Genomic DNA, 18,296 nt, shown 5'->3' with positions numbered 1-18,296 from the left:
GATAGTAACTGTAGCATCAAGGGTCACGAGTTCAAAACTCACGTTGACTGTACAATTTTAATTTATATATACGGTTTGAGTACATTCTAGAAGTATCCGCAAATATCAAGAATCATTGCACTGGAATGTTCTGTAGCTATATATATACTGTATGTGTTCTGGCCGGATGCAGTTTGCTCTGCGCTCTTGTCTGTGCAAGTGCTGAATAATCCTTCGTTAAGTGAAGTTAGTGTTTGTCATTCATCCAATTACACCTTCTTCTATGTGACAGTATGTTATAAGACAGACATTAAACTGTTATACTAAAGCTCTACTTTAAATGCAAAAAAAACGACAATTTATCACAGTCATAGCAGGTGCGTGTTATTAACAAAGCATTAAAGAAGCCCAGCAACTTAAAAAAAGGAAAACTCACCTCACTTCTCCCTAGTAAATATCCAGGTTTGTAATGAGGAACAGTATCTGACAATGAGCACTCTATTCCCAAATGTACACTCAGCAAATCTCTCAAAATTGCCAACCTTGCACTGTCACTAGCCTGAAGTGTTCGAAACTTTTCTTTTTCTTGTTCATACTGTTGTGGATCAATCTCAAGGTGGACCTGTAACAAACATTGTGGTGTGGAACAGTAGCTTCAACTTTAATCCAACAATGTTACAGTAAAATTTATGAACAAGAGTAACATTACTTATATTTCTTTCAGAGCAACTTAAAATATCAACATTACAATTTTCATGTGACAGCAAAGTTTCTGCATACAGCAACAGGTTTAAACACAGCAAGATCCATATCAACCATTTTGCAATTAAAACGGCAAATATAGACAACAAAGACAGAGTGCTAAGTTTTCAACGTACTTGCAGAGGCAGGAAAAATAGCTAGGACATTGTTAGCCCTCAGTTGAACTACCGCGTACAGACAGTTTACAAGCACTAAAAAGCAAATCACGAAGTTTTATGCCTATGAAACAACTAAAAGTATGAAGAAGGCAAGAAGAAAACTAAAATAAGAAACAACTATAAAAAAGGACCATTTTGTACTTCTATCTGTAAGATCCATGATCTGGAATGAAAATGCAATAAATTCACAAGTATGTTCCACCTTACTTATTTTTCAAGCATCCTTGGAATTAAATGAAGCAACAGATTGCAAAATGTTATTTTGAAGCTTTTTTTTTTTTTTTACAGATTAATCTCAAAACAACTTATTTACATGTTCTGTTATGTTTTAAGAATCAATAGGAAAAGCTGAAAATTTGTTCTGGACTCGGATTCAAAGCCAGGTCCCCTGCTCTCTATGCAGATGCACCGACCACTAAGCCATTCGGACACAGTGGTCATCACAACTGCACGAACTACCCTAGCATGCCTTTCATTAGACCCAAATTCGCAACTTATCCACACACTGATGACATAGTCCCCCTGCCCCTTACCCTCATTACTCATGGTATTTCGCTGATTCACATATGAGTTTGAGCCTGGTGTGCATCCACACTGAAGAGATCATTGGTCTTTCTCACCTTATATGTGGTGTCTGTTCTTTCGGACATGTCAGAGAGAACTGACACCACATATACAGAAATGATTTATGCTACACAAGGTACTACAATAGTTTTGGACTATGTCAAAGTTCTCTGTTTTTTTTTTTTTTTTTTTAAAGTAACAAAACAGAAGTGAAAGAAAGCGAAAGAAGCTTGAACACCAGGAAGGTCCAAGACAATGTTTAAAATCAAATGAACAATGAAAGGTGAACAACAAGAAGAGAGTACAACAGAAAGAGGAGAAGCTAGCAATGATTCTGCAGGACCTTGTATCAACCACCATTACAAATATTTACAAAACTCCAGCCATTCTTTACCTTGATCAGTAAGCATTTGTCTATTTCTGTTTGAATTAAAATTGTTTAGGATACTTCAGTCACTATAGCACCATAACCATTGGGCCTCTCAAATTGTTACACATCATTACTCTTTCAGAAACTTCAACAACCATGGGCAGACATATATTTGTAAGTGGGGTGAGTTTCTGAATTATAAAATTAGAAAGCATTAGCTAAAAAGATGAGCTATAATGTTCAACTCCTTGAGGAGAAGGGTTCTCTTTTCTCGTATTATTATATGTAATCTTAGCTGCTATTTTTATGTAGGGAAACAATCACCTGGCTGTAAAATAACCAATTTTTTATTTTGGACATCGGTTCTCTTGATTCATGTCAAGTTTGCACTTCAGTTTGTAATAATGTGTGTAGGGTATCTCTACATACTGATAAAAATAGAAGTAATACTGGTAGAATGTAAATAGTTTAGGAGTAAAGGAGATCACTCATATAACTGTAGAAGTCTCGACACAGCTGATATCATTAGTTCCATCTCTTTCTTTTCTCCTGCCTTCCCCTTTAATTTACATAATACGTATCACAGCTGTGGATCTCGCATGATTTATGTTCATTCATATACATCTACATGTACATATACATGGATACTCTGCAAATCACATTTAAGTGCCTGGCAGAGGGTTCATTGAACCACCTTCACAGTTCTCTATTATTCCAATCTCGTATAGCAAGTGGAAAGAATGAACACCTATTTTCGCATTTGGAGGAGAAAGTTGGTGATTGAAATTTCGTGAGAATATTCCGTCACAACGAAAAACGCCTTTCTTTTAATGATGTCCAGCCCAAATCTTGTATCATTTCTGTGACACTCTCTCCCATATTTCGCGATAATACAAAACGTACTGCCTTTATTTGAACTTTTTTGATGTACTCCATCAGTCTTATCAGGTAAGGATCCCACACCGCACAGCAGTGTTCTAAAAGAGGACAGACAAGTGTAGTGTTGGCAGTCTCCTTAGTAGGTCTGTTACATTTTCTAAGTGTCCTACCAATAAAATTCAGTATTTGGTTAGCCTTCCCCACAACATTTTCTATGTATTCCTTCCAATTTAAGTTATGCGTAATTGTAATACCTAGGTATTTAGTAGAATTTACGGCTTTTAGATTAGACTGATTTATCGTGTAACCAAAGTTTAACGAGTTCCCTTTAACACTCATGTGGACGACCTCACACTTTTCATTATTCAGGGTCAACTGCCACTTTTCACACCATTCAGCTATCTTTTCTAAATCGTTTTGCAATTTGTTTAGATCTTATGATGACTTTATTAATTGATAAATGACAGCGTCATCTGCAAACAACCAAAGACGACTGCTCAGATTGTCTCCCAAATCGTTTATACAGATAAGGAACAGCAAAGGGCCTATAAAACTACCTTGGGGAATGCCAGAAATCACTTCTGTTTTACTCGGATGACTTTCCATCAATCACTACGAACTGTGACCTCTCTGACATGAAATCACAAATCCAGTCACATAACTGAGACGATATTCCATAAGCATGCACTTTCCCTACGAGCCGCTTGTGTGGTACAGTGTCAAAAGCCTTCCGGAAGTCCAGAAATATGGAATCGATCTGAAATCCCTTGTCAATAGTACTCAGCACTTCATGTGAATAAAGAGCTAGTTGTGTTTCACAGGAACGATGTTTTCTTAAGCCCATGTTGACTGTGTCAATAGACCGTTTTTTTCGAGGTAATGCATAATGTTTGAACACAATATATGTTCCAAAATCACGCTGAATATCGTCGTTAATGATATGGGCCTGTAATTTAGTGGATTACTCCTACCTTTTTTGAATATTGGTGTGACCTGTGCAACTTTCCAGTCTTTGGGTACGGATCTTTCGTCGAGTGAACGGTTGTATATGATTGTTAAGTATGGAGCTAATGCATCAGCATACTCCGAAAGGAACCTAATTGGTATACAGTTTGGACCAGAAGACTTGCTTTTATTAAGTAATTTAAGTTGCTTCACTACTCCGAGGATATTTACTTCTACGTTACTCATGTCGGCAGCTGTTCTCGATTCGAATTCTGGAATATTTACTTCATCTTCTTTTGTGAAGGCATTTCAGAAGGCTGTGTTTAGTAACTCTGCTTTGGCAGCACTGTCTTCGATAGTATCTCCATTGCTATCGCGCAGAGAAGGCACTGATTGTTTCTTGCCGCTAACATACCTGACATATGACCAAAATCTCATTCAGGTATGTCTGTAAGAACAGATACAACAAACATACACACACACACCTTATGCAGCTACACTGTGCCTGAACATTGTAGCGGTGCAGCTGTGTGTGTATGGGGAGGGGGGGGGGGGGGGAGGTAGCCATGCGTGCCAGTTTACTGAAGTACTACTAATGCTGTGAAAAAACTATTAAATCATTGCAAGAACTTCTCCCCACTCTTATGGAAGAGCACAAACCACTCCTTGCTAGAATCTAGACGATTGTAAGTGATCATGATAAGAGTAATGAATATCAATAAGTTTGAAAGTGAGTATAGTACAGAAAAAGTCACGGATGTAACTTAAGTTACTATAACATTTGTAGTGATCACCACAAGATGAAATCTGGTTTTTTAACACATTATCAGTATCATCAAGTTCCCCAGTAATAATAGCATGCAGGACAAAATTTGTTCATGAAAATGCAAATCAAGTGTTGGAAGACAGAAAATAATTATACAAGGGTGTCTCTAGGCTGTCCAGGAAATCCCTCATTTATTATCGTAACTCTACAATAGAGCTATATCCTGTTGCTAACCAGTTAAATTTGTGTATGTCTTTCTTCCTAAAGAAAGTATTGGTAATTTTTAAATGATTAAGGGCAGAAAAACCTCTTAGTATTTTTCCCTTTTCATTACAATACTTTTCCTCCAAATCTGCCTAATATTTTGGGAGCTGATATACTTCCAATTCCAGCATTGAGATCTTCCATATTTAAAATCTGATTTTCATTGTATCTGTTTCAGCTCTCTTTTAATTGTTTCACAAGGGGCCTTAGACTCGACAATTTTTCCTTCTTCTCGAACATAAGTTACTATTATTCTCAGGACTCCTTTCGGACCTTTAATTACTACTAGTACAATGTGTTCATTTACATATTAATAGTCCACGTCGGTCGGTCGGTTTGGGAGAGAGGACGAAACGGCGAGGTCGTCGATCCCACAGGATCAGGGAAGGACGGGGAAAGAAGTCAGCCGTGCCCTTTCAAAGGCACCAACTCGGCACTTTCCTGATGCGATTTAGGGAAATTACAGAAAACCTAAATCAGGCTGGCCAGACACAGGTTCGAACCGTCATCCTCCCGAATGCGAGTCCAGTGCGCTAACCACCGTGCCGTGCCACCTCGCTCAGTTTCATAGTCCAGTATTTTATCTACTCATTTTCTACGAATGTAGACAGCACGGATAGATACGGACATACGGCTGAAAATAACGTATGTAAACCTACTTCTGTAATTAGTGTTTCTATCTCTGGCATACAAATAAAAAGATAAATCATTCTGTTTGAGCTAGTGTTTTGAGCTCCACATTCGAGAGGGCAGTAACGTCGTTCGTGATGACATCGAGATCACACGTCAGTGATAAGGGGCATCTGCTTCACTGCTGGTGTTGACTCACTCTGGTGTGTTGTGACAGGATGATGGCCTAGTATACAGGAACACACTGACACGGTCCAGTGAGATGGCGACTCCTCTTCCAGCAGCGTCACAGGAGAGTACGCCATCCATTTGTCAATTATTCTTATGAGCTTCAAACAGAAGCAACTTATTTTCGTTACCTGTGTGCTCAGTGGTTTAGTTCGTATATTTCTTGCACGACTGTTTGCTTACGAGGCACATTCGACGCACTCTAGTGTTTTAAAAAAATGGATAATAAATGTGGAGGGGATAGGGGTAAAGCTGCTCGCATCCGTAACAGAATGTTACATGTATCTCCTGGTTAATACTAAAGAAGCAGTGATAATGAACTGCCAGACTGTCTTTTGATATCCTTGCAAAAACACTGTGCTGACAATGGAGCAAATGATACTCTTTAACAGTTCTTCTCGGGGCCATTTGACAATAACTGGCTTCAAAATCAAAATATGCCAAATTAACACAGAAGGCATGAGCTGTAGCAAAAGTGAATATCTAAGCAACCTGGCATGAAAACTTAAACTTGACATTACCACAATCCATTCCCTGCCCCTACCTAGATGGAATTTTCAAAAGGCTAACTGGAACAAATTCAGCAAACAATTGGAAAAGACACTAAATGGATTCCATCAAAAGTAGAGAGATATGAAAGATTTGCTGCCTTAGCAATTAGTTCTGCCAAAAAAACATGTCCACTGATGAGTAACAAAATCTTATATTCCCTGTCAGAATGAAGTGTGCCAAAAGTTGTACGATTCTTATGAATGCACAAGGAACCAGGTACTAGCTGAACAACTGCTAGAAGCCCTGCAACAACTGTTAGAAAGGAAAGAAACACTGGAGAGTTTAGACTTTAAACACAGCAGTCGCACAGCACGGAGTATACTGTGCAGACTAGTAACTGGACAAAATCATCCGGCATTTGTACTGACTCCCTGAGCCAGAAGTTGTAGCCAAATACAGGGCTATTACAAATGATTGAAGCGATTTCATAAATTCACTGTAGCTCCATTCATTGACATATGGTCACGACACACTACAGATACGTAAAAAAACTCAAAGTTTTGTTCGGCTGAAGCCGCACTTCAGGTTTCTGCCGCCAGAGCGCTCGAGAGCGCAGTGAGACAAAATGGCGACAGGAGCCGAGAAAGCGTATGTTGTGCTTGAAATGCACTCACATCAGTCAGTCATAACAGTGCAACGACACTTCAGGACGAAGTTCGACAAAGATACACCAACTGCTAACTCCATTCGGCGATGGTATGCACAGTTTAAAGCTTCTGGATGCCTCTGTAAGGGGAAATCCACGGGTCGGCCTGCAGTGAGCGAAGAAACGGTTGAACGCGTGCGGGCAAGTTTCACGCGTAGCCCGCGGAAGTCGACGAATAAAGCAAGCAGGGAGCTAAACGTACCACAGCCCACGGTTTGGAAAATCTTAAAATCTTACGGAAAAGACTAAAGCAGAAGCCTTACCGTTTACAATTGCTACAAGACCTGACACCCGATAACAAAGTCAAACACTTTGAATTTTCGGCACGGTTGCAACAGCTCATGGAAGAGGATACATTCAGTGCGAAACTTGTTTTCAGTGATGAAGCAACATTTTTTCTTAATGGTGAAGTGAACAGACACAATGAGCGAATCTGGGCGGTAGAGAATCCTCACGCATCCGTGCAGCAAATTCGCGATTCACCAAAAGTTAACGTGTTTTGTGCAATCTCACGGTTTAAAGTTATTGTAGAGCTGTGAAATCGCTTCAGTCATTTGTAATAACCCTATAGACATCTATTGAAGGCCATCACTGAGAAGACACAAAAGAGAGAAGTGCAGTATACAATTAGGGAGAGTAGGTAGGGAAGAGGAGACGGACAGAGAGAGTAGGTAGGGAAGAGGAGACGGACAGAGAGAGTTGGGAAGAGGAGACGGACAGAGAGAGTAGGTAGGGAAGAGGAGACGGACAGAGAGAGTAGGTAGGGTAGAGGAGACGGACAGAGAGAGTAGGTAGGGTAGAGGAGACGGACAGAGAGAGACGGTAGGGAAGAGGAGACGGGCAGAGAGAGTAGGGAAGAGGAGACGGGCAGAGAGAGTAGGGAAGAGGAGATGGACAGAGAGAGGAGGGAAGAGGAGACGGACAGAGAGAGTAGGTAGGGAAGAGGAGATGGACAGAGAGAGGAGGGAAGAGGAGACGGACAGAGAGAGTAGGTAGGGAAGAGGAGACGGACAGAGAGAGTAGGTAGGGAAGAGGAGACGGGCAGAGAGAGTAGGGAAGAGGAGATGGACAGAGAGAGGAGGGAAGACGAGACGGACAGAGAGAGTAGGTAGGGAAGAGGAGACGGACAGAGAGCGGAGGGAAGAGGAGACGGACAGAGAGAGTAGGTAGGGAAGAGGAGACGGACAGAGAGAGTAGGTAGGGAAGAGGAGACGGACAGAGAGAGTAGGTAGGGAAGAGGAGACGGACAGAGAGAGTAGGTAGGGAAGAGGAGACGGGCAGAGAGAGTATGGAAGAGGAGACGGGCAGAGAGAGTAGGTAGGGAAGAGGAGACGGACAGAGAGAGTAGGTAGGGAAGAGGAGACGGGCAGAGAGAGTAGGGAAGAGGAGACGGACAGAGAGAGTAGGGAAGAGGAGACGGACAGAGAGAGTAGGGAAGAGGAGACGGACAGAGAGAGTAGGGAAGAGGAGACGGACAGAGAGAGTAGGTAGGGAAGAGGAGACGGACAGAGAGAGTAGGTAGGGAAGAGGAGACGGACAGAGAGAGTAGGTAGGGAAGAGGAGACGGGCAGAGAGAGTAGGGAAGAGGAGACGGACAGAGAGAGTAGGGAAGAGGATACGGACAGAGAGAGTAGGGAAGAGGAGACGGGCAGAGAGAGTAGGGAAGAGGAGATGGACAGAGAGAGTAGGTAGGGAAGAGGAGATGGACAGAGAGAGTAGGTAGGGAAGAGGAGACGGACAGAGAGAGTAGGGAAGAGGAGACGGACAGAGAGAGTAGGTAGGGAAGAGGAGACGGACAGAGAGAGTAGGTAGGGAAGAGGAGACGGGTAGAGAGAGTAGGGAGAGGAGACGGACAGAGAGAGTAGGGAAGAGGAGACGGACAGAGAGAGGAGGGAAGTGGATATGGACAGAGAGAGTAGGTAGAGGAGATGGACAGAGAGAGTAGGGAAGAGGAGATGGACTAACAGAAGGTTGGAATAAATGTATACCTGGGCAATGACAGATTTATCAGCTAGTAAATAAACAAATAAAACATTTTTTTTATCACACATCATAGTTGTCCTATTTTTTTAATGTTGGTAGACGTCTGAAGAGTGAAAATGGAAAATATTCTAAGTGCCAAATCTAACTTTTTTTGGGAGGATGAAAACAATGTATCTCTGTTTCTAAACAACTTATCTGTATCCAAAAATTTGAGAAAGAGTTACACCACAGAATTATGTTGTTCACTGCATCACTGCAAAAAATAAGGTGACAAATTAGGAAATAAATACTTATGTCCCAAGTGCCACCTGGAAACTGAGAGTTGTTACAAATTAGTCTTCCATTACCAGCTTCGAACTGACAGGTTCATCTTCAGATGGCTGTTCACGTTCATTTTACATTTTATTATTGTTGTTGTTGTTGTTGTTGTTGTTGTTGTTTACGTTAGCAGTTGGCTAATATAAAGAACAAGAAATTAATATAACCACGGACAGCTGGTCTGAAGATGAATCTGTTGGTTCAAAACTGGTAACAGCACCATTTGTGTAAATAATTAACATTATTAACAGTAACAGTAGCTAGTTGCTGTTTTCTTCCTGAAAGAATCACTTTTTATTCTGTGAGTAGTTTTTGACAAAACAGCATGAAGAAAGTTTTTGTTCCTAGTGCCATCAGTACTCAAGCATTTTGTTTTATTTGTGATAATACAAGTACAGAAATAAAGCATTAGATTTTTTAACTAGTAGAATTGTAATCATCAAAAATCACATTTCTTTTATTTTTGAACTCCGGAGGGTAGCACAGCTTGGCTTAAAGACCCTGCACCACCACTAATGCATGTTTGAAAGACTTTCTCCATGGTTTGGCACCTGCATCAAGTCTATAGACTTGAAACAGATTACTGAGAACACAATAGCACTGAAAATATGTTTGTGGAAAAATGGCACTTGTAGAATGTTTTCCATTCCCACTGTTCATTTGTCTACCAGAGTTAAAACCAAGATTTTAATAAGAAACAAAGAAAGAAAGAAGAATCTTGTGAAAAATATTAGGTCCAATAGAGAACAAAGATGGCAACTGGATTTTGAAAGCAAATACGGAAATATTCATTCTCCCCTAAAATAACACATGAGATCAGGAAAAGACGTATTACACTCTGTGGACATCTAGAGAGAAGGAAGGGAAACAGATTAGCACAAGATTCACACATTCTTTCAAAACAGGAAAACAGACAAAGAAAATGGGTGAGGAGGCAAGGCAGAAAAGATCACACAGAGGACCTTACTCAACAGAGATGACTTCAGACTAGAAGGCAAAAAATTCCAAAGTTTTTAAGAATATACAACAGGAAAACATCTGGAGTCAAACAGTAAGATGATAGGAAAACAGCTCATTCTCAGAAAATGAAAGAATTTTGGAGAAGGGTGAAGGAAAAGAGAAACAGGAGATTATATATATATATATATATATATACACACACACACACACACTCCTGGAAATGGAAAAAAGAACACATTGACACCGGTGTGTCAGACCCACCATACTTGCTCCGGACACTGCGAGAGGGCTGTACAAGCAATGATCACACGCACGGCACAGCGGACACACCAGGAACCGCGGTGTTGGCCGTCGAATGGCGCTAGCTGCGCAGCATTTGTGCACCGCCGCCGTCAGTGTCAGCCAGTTTGCCGTGGCATACGGAGCTCCATCGCAGTCTTTAACACTGGTAGCATGCCCCGACAGCGTGGACGTGAACCGTATGTGCAGTTGACGGACTTTGAGCGAGGGCATATAGTGGGCATGCGGGAGGCCGGGTGGACGTACCGCCGAATTGCTCAACACGTGGGGCGTGAGGTCTCCACAGTACATCGATGTTGTCGCCAGTGGTCGGCGGAAGGTGCACGTGCCCGTCGACCTGGGACCGGACCGCAGCGACACACGGATGCACGCCAAGACCGTAGGATCCTACGCAGTGCCGTAGGGGACCGTACCGCCACTTCCCAGCAAATTAGGGACACTGTTGCTCCTGGGGTATCGGCGAGGACCACTCGCAACCGTCTCCATGAAGCTGGGCTACGGTCCCGCACACCGTTAGGCCGTCTTCCGCTCATGCCCCAACATCGTGCAGCCCGCCTCCAGTGGTGATGGGACAGGCGTGAATGGAGGGACGAATGGAGACGTGTCGTCTTCAGCGATGAGAGTCGCTTCTGCATTGGTGCCAATGATGGTCGTATGCGTGTTTGGCGCCGTGCAGGTGAGCACCACAATCAGGACTGCATTCGACCGAGGCACACAGGGCCAACACCCGGCATCATGGTGTGGGGAGCGATCTCCTACACTGGCCGTACACCACTGGTGATCGTCGAGGGGACACTGAATAGTGCACGGTACATCCAAACCGTCATCGAACCCATCGTTCTACCATTCCTAGACCGGCAAGGAACTTGCTGTTCCAACAGGACAATGCACGTCCGCATGTATCCCGTGCCACCCAACGTGCTCTAGAAGGTGTAAGTCAACTACCCTGGCCAGCAAGATCTCTGGATCTGTCCCCCATTGAGCATGTTTAGGACTGGATGAAGCGTCGTCTCACACGGTCTGCACGTCCGGCACGAACGCTGGTCCAACTGAGGCGCCAGGTGGAAATGGCATGGCAAGCCGTTCCACAGGACTACATCCCGCATCTCTACGATCGTCTCCATGGGAGAATAGCAGCCTGCATTGCTGCGAAAGGTGGATATACACTGTACTAGTGCCGACATTGTGCATGCTCTGTTGCCTGTGTCTATGTGCCTGTGGTTCTGTCAGTGTGATCATGTGATGTATCTGACCCCAGGAATGTGTCAATAAAGTTTCCCCTTCCTGGGACAATGAATTCACGGTGTTCTTATTTCAATTTCCAGGAGTATATATATATACAAAGATAATGTGACTTACCAAATGAAAGTGCTGGCAGGTCGACAGACACACAAACAAACACAAACATACAGGACAATGCACGTCCGCATGTATCCCGTGCCACCCAACGTGCTCTAGAAGGTGTAAGTCAACTACCCTGGCCAGCAAGATCTCCGGATCTGTCCCCCATTGAGCATGTTTGGGACTGGGTCTTTAAATACGTCTGCTTGTGTCTGTATATGTGTGGATGGATATGTGTGTGTGTGCGAGTGTATACCCGTCCTTTTTTCCCCCTAAGGTAAGTCTTTCCGCTCCCGGGATTGGAATGACTCCTTACCCTCTCCCTTAAAACCCACATCCTTTCGTCTTTCCCTCTCCTTCCCTCTTTCCTGATGAGGCAACAGTTTGTTGCGAAAGCTTGAATTTTGTGTGTATGTTTGTGTTTGTTTGTGTGTCTGTCGACCTGCCAGCACTTTCATTTGGTAAGTCACATTATCTTTGTTTTTAGATATATTTTTTCCTACGTGGAATGTTTCCCTCTATTATAACTATATATATATAAAAACAAAGATGATGTGACTTACCAAATGAAAGTGCTGGCAGGTCGACAGACACACAAACGAACACAAACATACACACAAAATACAAGCTTTCGCAACACACTGTTGCCTCATAAGGAAAGAGGGAAGGAGAGGTCTTTCCCTCTCCTTCCCTCTTTCCTGATGAGGCAACAGTGTGTTGCGAAAGCTTGAATTTTGTGTGTATGTTTGTGTTCGTTTGTGTGTCTGTCGACCTGCCAGCACTTTCATTTGGTAAGTCACATCATCTTTGTTTGTAGATATATTTTTCCTACGTGGAATGTTTCCCTCTATATATATATATATATATATATATATATATATATATATATATATATATATATATATATATATATATATATATATATATATATATATATATATATATAACAGAGGGAAACATTCCACGTGGAAAAAATATATCTAAAAAGAAAGATGATGAGACTTACCAAACAAAAGCGCTGGCAGGTCGATAGACACACAAACAAACACAAATATACACACAAAATTCTAGCTTTCGCAACCAACGGTTGCTTCGTCAGGAAAGAGGGAAGGAGAGGGAAAGATGAAAGGATGTGGGTTTTAAGGGAGAGGGTAAGGAGTCATTCCAATCCCGGGAGCGGAAAGACTTACCTTAGGGGGAAAAAAGGACAGGTATACACTCACACACACACACATATCCATCCACACATACAGACACAAGCAGACATATTTAAAGACAAAGAGTTTGGGCAGAGATGTCAGTCGAGGTGGAAGAGTAGAGGCAAAGAAGTTGTTGAGAGACAGGTGAGGTATGAGTGGCGGCAACTTGAAATTAGCGGAGATTGAGGCCTGGCAGATAACGAGAAGAGAGGATATACTGAAGGGCAAGTTCCCATCTCCGGAGTTCGGATAGGTTGGTGTTGGTGGGAAGTATCCAGATAACCCGGACGGTGTAACACTGTGCCAAGATGTGCTGGCTGTGCACCAAGGCATGTTTAGCCACAGGGTGATCCTCATTACCAACAAACACTGTCTGCCTGTGTCCATTCATGCGAATGGACAGTTTGTTGCTGGTCATTCCCACATAGAATGCATCACAGTGTAGGCAGGTCAGCTGGTAAATCACGTGGGTGCTTTCACACGTGGCTCTGCCTTTGATCGTGTACACCTTCCGGGTTACAGGACTGGAGTAGGTGGTGGTGGGAGGGTGCATGGGACAGGTTTTGCACCGGGGGCGGTTACAAGGATAGGAGCCAGAGGGTAGGGAAGGTGGTTTGGGGATTTCATAGGGATGAACTAACAGGTTACGAAGGTTAGGTGGACGGCGGAAAGACACTCTTGGCGGAGTGGGGAGGATTTCATGAAGGATGGATCTCATTTCAGGGCAGGATTTGAGGAAGTCGTATCCCTGCTGGAGAGCCACATTCAGAGTCTGGTCCAGTCCCGGAAAGTATCCTGTCACAGGATACTTTCCGGGACTGGACCAGACTCAGAATGTGGCTCTCCAGCAGGGATACGACTTCCTCAAATCCTGCCCTGAAATGAGATCCATCCTTCATGAAATCCTCCCCACTCCGCCAAGAGTGTCTTTCCGCCGTCCACCTAACCTTCGTAACCTGTTAGTTCATCCCTATGAAATCCCCAAACCACCTTCCCTACCCTCTGGCTCCTATCCTTGTAACCGCCCCCGGTGCAAAACCTGTCCCATGCACCCTCCCACCACCACCTACTCCAGTCCTGTAACCCGGAAGGTGTACACGATCAAAGGCAGAGCCACGTGTGAAAGCACCCACGTGATTTACCAGCTGACCTGCCTACACTGTGATGCATTCTATGTGGGAATGACCAGCAACAAACTGTCCATTCGCATGAATGGACACAGGCAGACAGTGTTTGTTGGTAATGAGGATCACCCTGTGGCTAAACATGCCTTGGTGCACAGCCAGCACATCTTGGCACAGTGTTACACCATCCGGGTTATCTGGATACTTCCCACCAACACCAACCTATCCGAACTCCGGAGATGGGAACTTGCCCTTCAGTATATCCTCTCTTCTCGTTATCTGCCAGGCCTCAATCTCCGCTAATTTCAAGTTGCCGCCACTCATACCTCACCTGTCTCTCAACAACTTCTTTGCCTCTACTCTTCCACCTCGACTGACATCTCTGCCCAAACTCTTTGTCTTTAAATATGTCTGCTTGTGTCTGTATGTGTGGATGGATATGTGTGTGTGTGGCGAGTGTATACCTGTCCTTTTTTCCCCCTAAGGTAAGTCTTTCCGCTCCCGGGATTGGAATGACTCCTTACCCTCTCCCTTAAAACCCACATCCTTTCATCTTTCCCTCTCCTTCCCTCTTTCCTGACGAAGCAACCGTTGGTTGCGAAAGCTAGAATTTTGTGTGTATATTTGTGTTTGTTTGTGTGTCTATCGACCTGCCAGCGCTTTTGTTTGGTAAGTCTCATCATCTTTCTTTTTATATATATATATATATATATATATATATATATATATATATATGATGCTATGACAAAGCTGTAAAGCATAAGCTACGCATTCACAACTCCCAGTCTGATTACCAGGCTGTGCATGTGGTAAATACAGTACATGTGGCCTCAGTGTAGTGTTCATGTGGCACACAGACAGTACATGTAGTGAGAATGACCTACTGTAGCAAGCATTGCAGATGCAATATATGTATTGCAGTTGCTAGCTATGCGATGATCTCACATCCATAAATCATATTTTTTTTGGGGGGGGGGGGAGGGGGGGGCACATAAATTAGATTGAATTCAATTAAAGAAAATTTACTGCACAAGTGAAATATGAAAAGATATGCAATGGCCTGCACGGTTGTTTATAGCATGGAACTTGACTGGTTAATATTCGAGATGGTGGTGGTCAGAGCGGAGCTACTACGGCTCTTGTTCACTCTGGTAATTCTACGCCGAATACTAAATTAGAGAGGCTGGACTAGTAGCATTATATCAGCAGCGAAACACTCGATGCGAGGGGATTTATGTACTAACAGCACATGTAGAAAACCATTATTTTAAATGACACATTTATTGACACTGGAAATGCTTTTTAATGAGTGGTACTAAGTGGTAGTAACAGCAACTCAGTTATAAGGGGCTTGAAATGTGCTATACGATTTCCTTCTTGTAAATCCTAGCTATTATAAGATCACTATGTAGCACCTAGCTTCTTCAAGGTAAATTTATTTTATTATCAATATTCATATCAGCGACGAAAATAAGTAAAATGCTAGCAAGTACTTCCCACCATTATGAAAGGAATGTTAAAGAAGAAATAGAATAACAACAATCTATTTTCAAAATAAATCCATATGCAGCACTTCTCCAAGGCTACCCAAACAAAACCAATACTGACCTGAGAGAAGATAAACCTTCCACCAGATGCTGCAGCTGTAGCCATAATTAATGATGGGGTGTGCCAAGTCTCCTCAGCTCCAAGGATCTCAATCTGGAGTTCGTGGGGCACTCTGTTTTCATCATATACCAGAACTACTGATGGAAGTTTCTCTGGTGGATTTCTCCTGTAGTGGGGAATCCACAAAAGCATCAATATGATTATTGAAAATGAGAATAACGAAATTTGAATCAGTGTGAGGTCTATGTTTGCAAAATGCATGAAAAGCAAGTGCAGTTTAAATTTTACGTACTTTTTTGTATTCAGCAACAGTATTCATTTTATTTACTGGTAACATACAATATTAAAACATATGCTGTAAGTTTTCAATTTTTTGACAAAAATTTTAATTAAGAGCTACCATTTTAATAGCTATGGTATAATGTTACTGAGAAAAACTGTTCTTACAGAGAGCAAGTCTTGTTGTGCATGTATGAATTTGAATACAGGCTCCAATACAGAGTTGCCCACATCTCATTGTAGATACCTCAAGTGGGCAAAAGTCTTCAGATATTCCAAGGAATTTGGTTTTTGTAACATCTGGCTATTCTTGCAAGGATATAAGTATAAAGCACACAGTGCACTTAAACATCACTTTTCCATGAGAATGGGTCAATAAGAGACAGTTGAGAATTGATACCAGACACAATTATAGGGACTCATATGTTCTAGAACTACATGAGATATACTTCACTGCGGTTGTGTGTACCAAATTTCATGGCCAATAATGATGGGTTGGAAACATCATATACTCACTAAATGCTAATCTAACACTAGCAGATCCAAGACATTAACTCATAACGACAAATGAATTCTACGATGTACTGCAGAAAATAAAATTATACATCTACGTCAAACATCGAAGAGGACTTCACCTACAGCTCAGGTAGTAATGCCAGTACCAAAATCATACACTGGGATGTAACAGAACACGTTTTCATTATTGTATCTGCTGCCCTGAAGACACTGTCTACTAAACTGGGTGCCTGACTTAAGTTACAGTGATACTGACCATAGAATCACTATTCTGTTAGATATTTGTCTTTTCCACGGACCATAACAGTGATCTTTTCTAACAACTTGGAACAAGTACATTTACAATCATAATACACTGTTAAAGAAATGTTGTTAATTTGATTAAGAGTTTGTTCTGCTGACATGCCCACAACCCAGAAGGTGGTGCGTCCAATTGTTGTTATGGAAAAATATGGCAATAACTGAATATTTAAAAGATTATCTTTTATATTAATCTTCAGACACATTTCAGTTTTTAATGCAAATCATCCTCCCCCCATGCACGCATCTGCACGTACACACACACACACACACACATACACACACACACACACACAAATGCGTCCCACACGTTGTGTGTTAGGTAGGGAACCATTACTATTGTCATGTAGAAGACAGTGTAATTAGATGAATGACAGAAACTAACTCCACTTAACGAAGGTTTATTTAGCACTTGCACATACAAGAGTGCGGAGCAAACTACAGCCGGCCAGAACACATTCAGTATACAGAACATTCCAGTCCAATGGTTCTTGATATTTGTGAATACTTCTAGAATGTACTCGAACCGAATATAAAAATTAAAATTGTACAGTCCAGGTGAGTTTTGAACTCATGACCTATGTAACAGTTTAGTATCATAATCACTACACTACGGTGCTACTCAGCTGCTTCTGCGACATTGCTCCTCTCTTAAGAGAACAGCGTCTTGGTGTTACGTCCTCCTAGTCCAGGAAAGAGACACTGGTCCTGTATACTCCGACTCCCGATGACTGATGCTCGCCCTGGTGGCGATCTTAGAACTTCTTTTGCTGCTATGCTCTTCGTCACCTTTCTGCTTGTTGCCTGTCGTTGGAGCTTCGAATTTACCCTGTGTTGTAGGATCCTTATAGGGCTTCATTCGAAGGATGTGGACCATATCTCTGAACTTTCGTCGTCTTGTGTTGGGGTCGAAATCTTCAACTTCATAAGTAACATCACACAACTGTCTTACAACCTTATAAGGTCCAAAGTAGTGCCTGAGGAGCTTCTCAGAGAGACTAACCTTCCGAACAGGAGTGAAGATACGAGGTCACCAGTCTGGTAGACAACAGGGCAGTGGCTCACGTCATACCTTTGGCAATCGTTTTCTTGAGCCTGCAGCATTCGAGCTAACTGCCGAGCTTCCTCAGCTCTGGTTAACACTTGGCCAATGTAGTCATCATCCACGTCATCAGGATGTAATGGAAACATAGTGTCCATCATCATAGTCACCTCATGCCGCACATGCCAGGAAAAAGGACGTAAATCTCGTGGTGTCTTGTTTCGAGGTCTTGTAGGCAAACGTCACAAAAGGTAGCACCTCATCCCAGTTGCTCTGCTCAACACTGACGAACATTGATACCACGTCGGGCAAGGTCTTAGTAAGGCGTACAGTAAGCCCGTTAGTTTGCAGATGGTAGGCAGTCATCATGTGATGAGTAGTGTTGCACCGTCGGTTTATCTCTATGACAAGATTCGATTGTAAAACTTTCCCTCGATCCATAATTAACGTCCTTGGGGCACCGTGTTTCAATACAATGTCTTCCGCGATGAATTTGGCTGTTTTCACTGCTTTTGTAATGGCATGGCATGTCAGATAGTCAGTCCACACAATAATCCATCTATTGCCACTAGCAGACGTTGGA

At 42.5% G+C, this 18,296-nt stretch overlaps 1 protein-coding gene across 4 annotated transcripts in view; it reads right to left on the bottom strand.

Annotated features, from left to right (window-relative positions):
- Nucleotides 1–18,296, bottom strand: part of LOC126249056 (biotin--protein ligase) — a 399,528-nt gene that overhangs the window by 125,828 nt on the left and 255,404 nt on the right. For all 4 annotated transcript variants that reach the window (XM_049950694.1, XM_049950692.1, XM_049950691.1 and 1 more), the window contains 2 exons: nucleotides 15,577–15,742; nucleotides 416–601 (listed from right to left, as the gene is read on the bottom strand). In XM_049950694.1, the coding sequence (XP_049806651.1) occupies nucleotides 416–601; nucleotides 15,577–15,742 (352 nt within the window). The remainder of the gene's footprint in view (nucleotides 1–415; nucleotides 602–15,576; nucleotides 15,743–18,296) is intronic.

The sequence above is a fragment of the Schistocerca nitens genome, chromosome 3 (genome assembly GCF_023898315.1).
Source record: "Schistocerca nitens isolate TAMUIC-IGC-003100 chromosome 3, iqSchNite1.1, whole genome shotgun sequence".
Classification (NCBI taxonomy): Eukaryota; Metazoa; Arthropoda; class Insecta; order Orthoptera; family Acrididae; genus Schistocerca; species Schistocerca nitens.
This window is presented reverse-complemented; position numbering and strand designations above follow the sequence as displayed.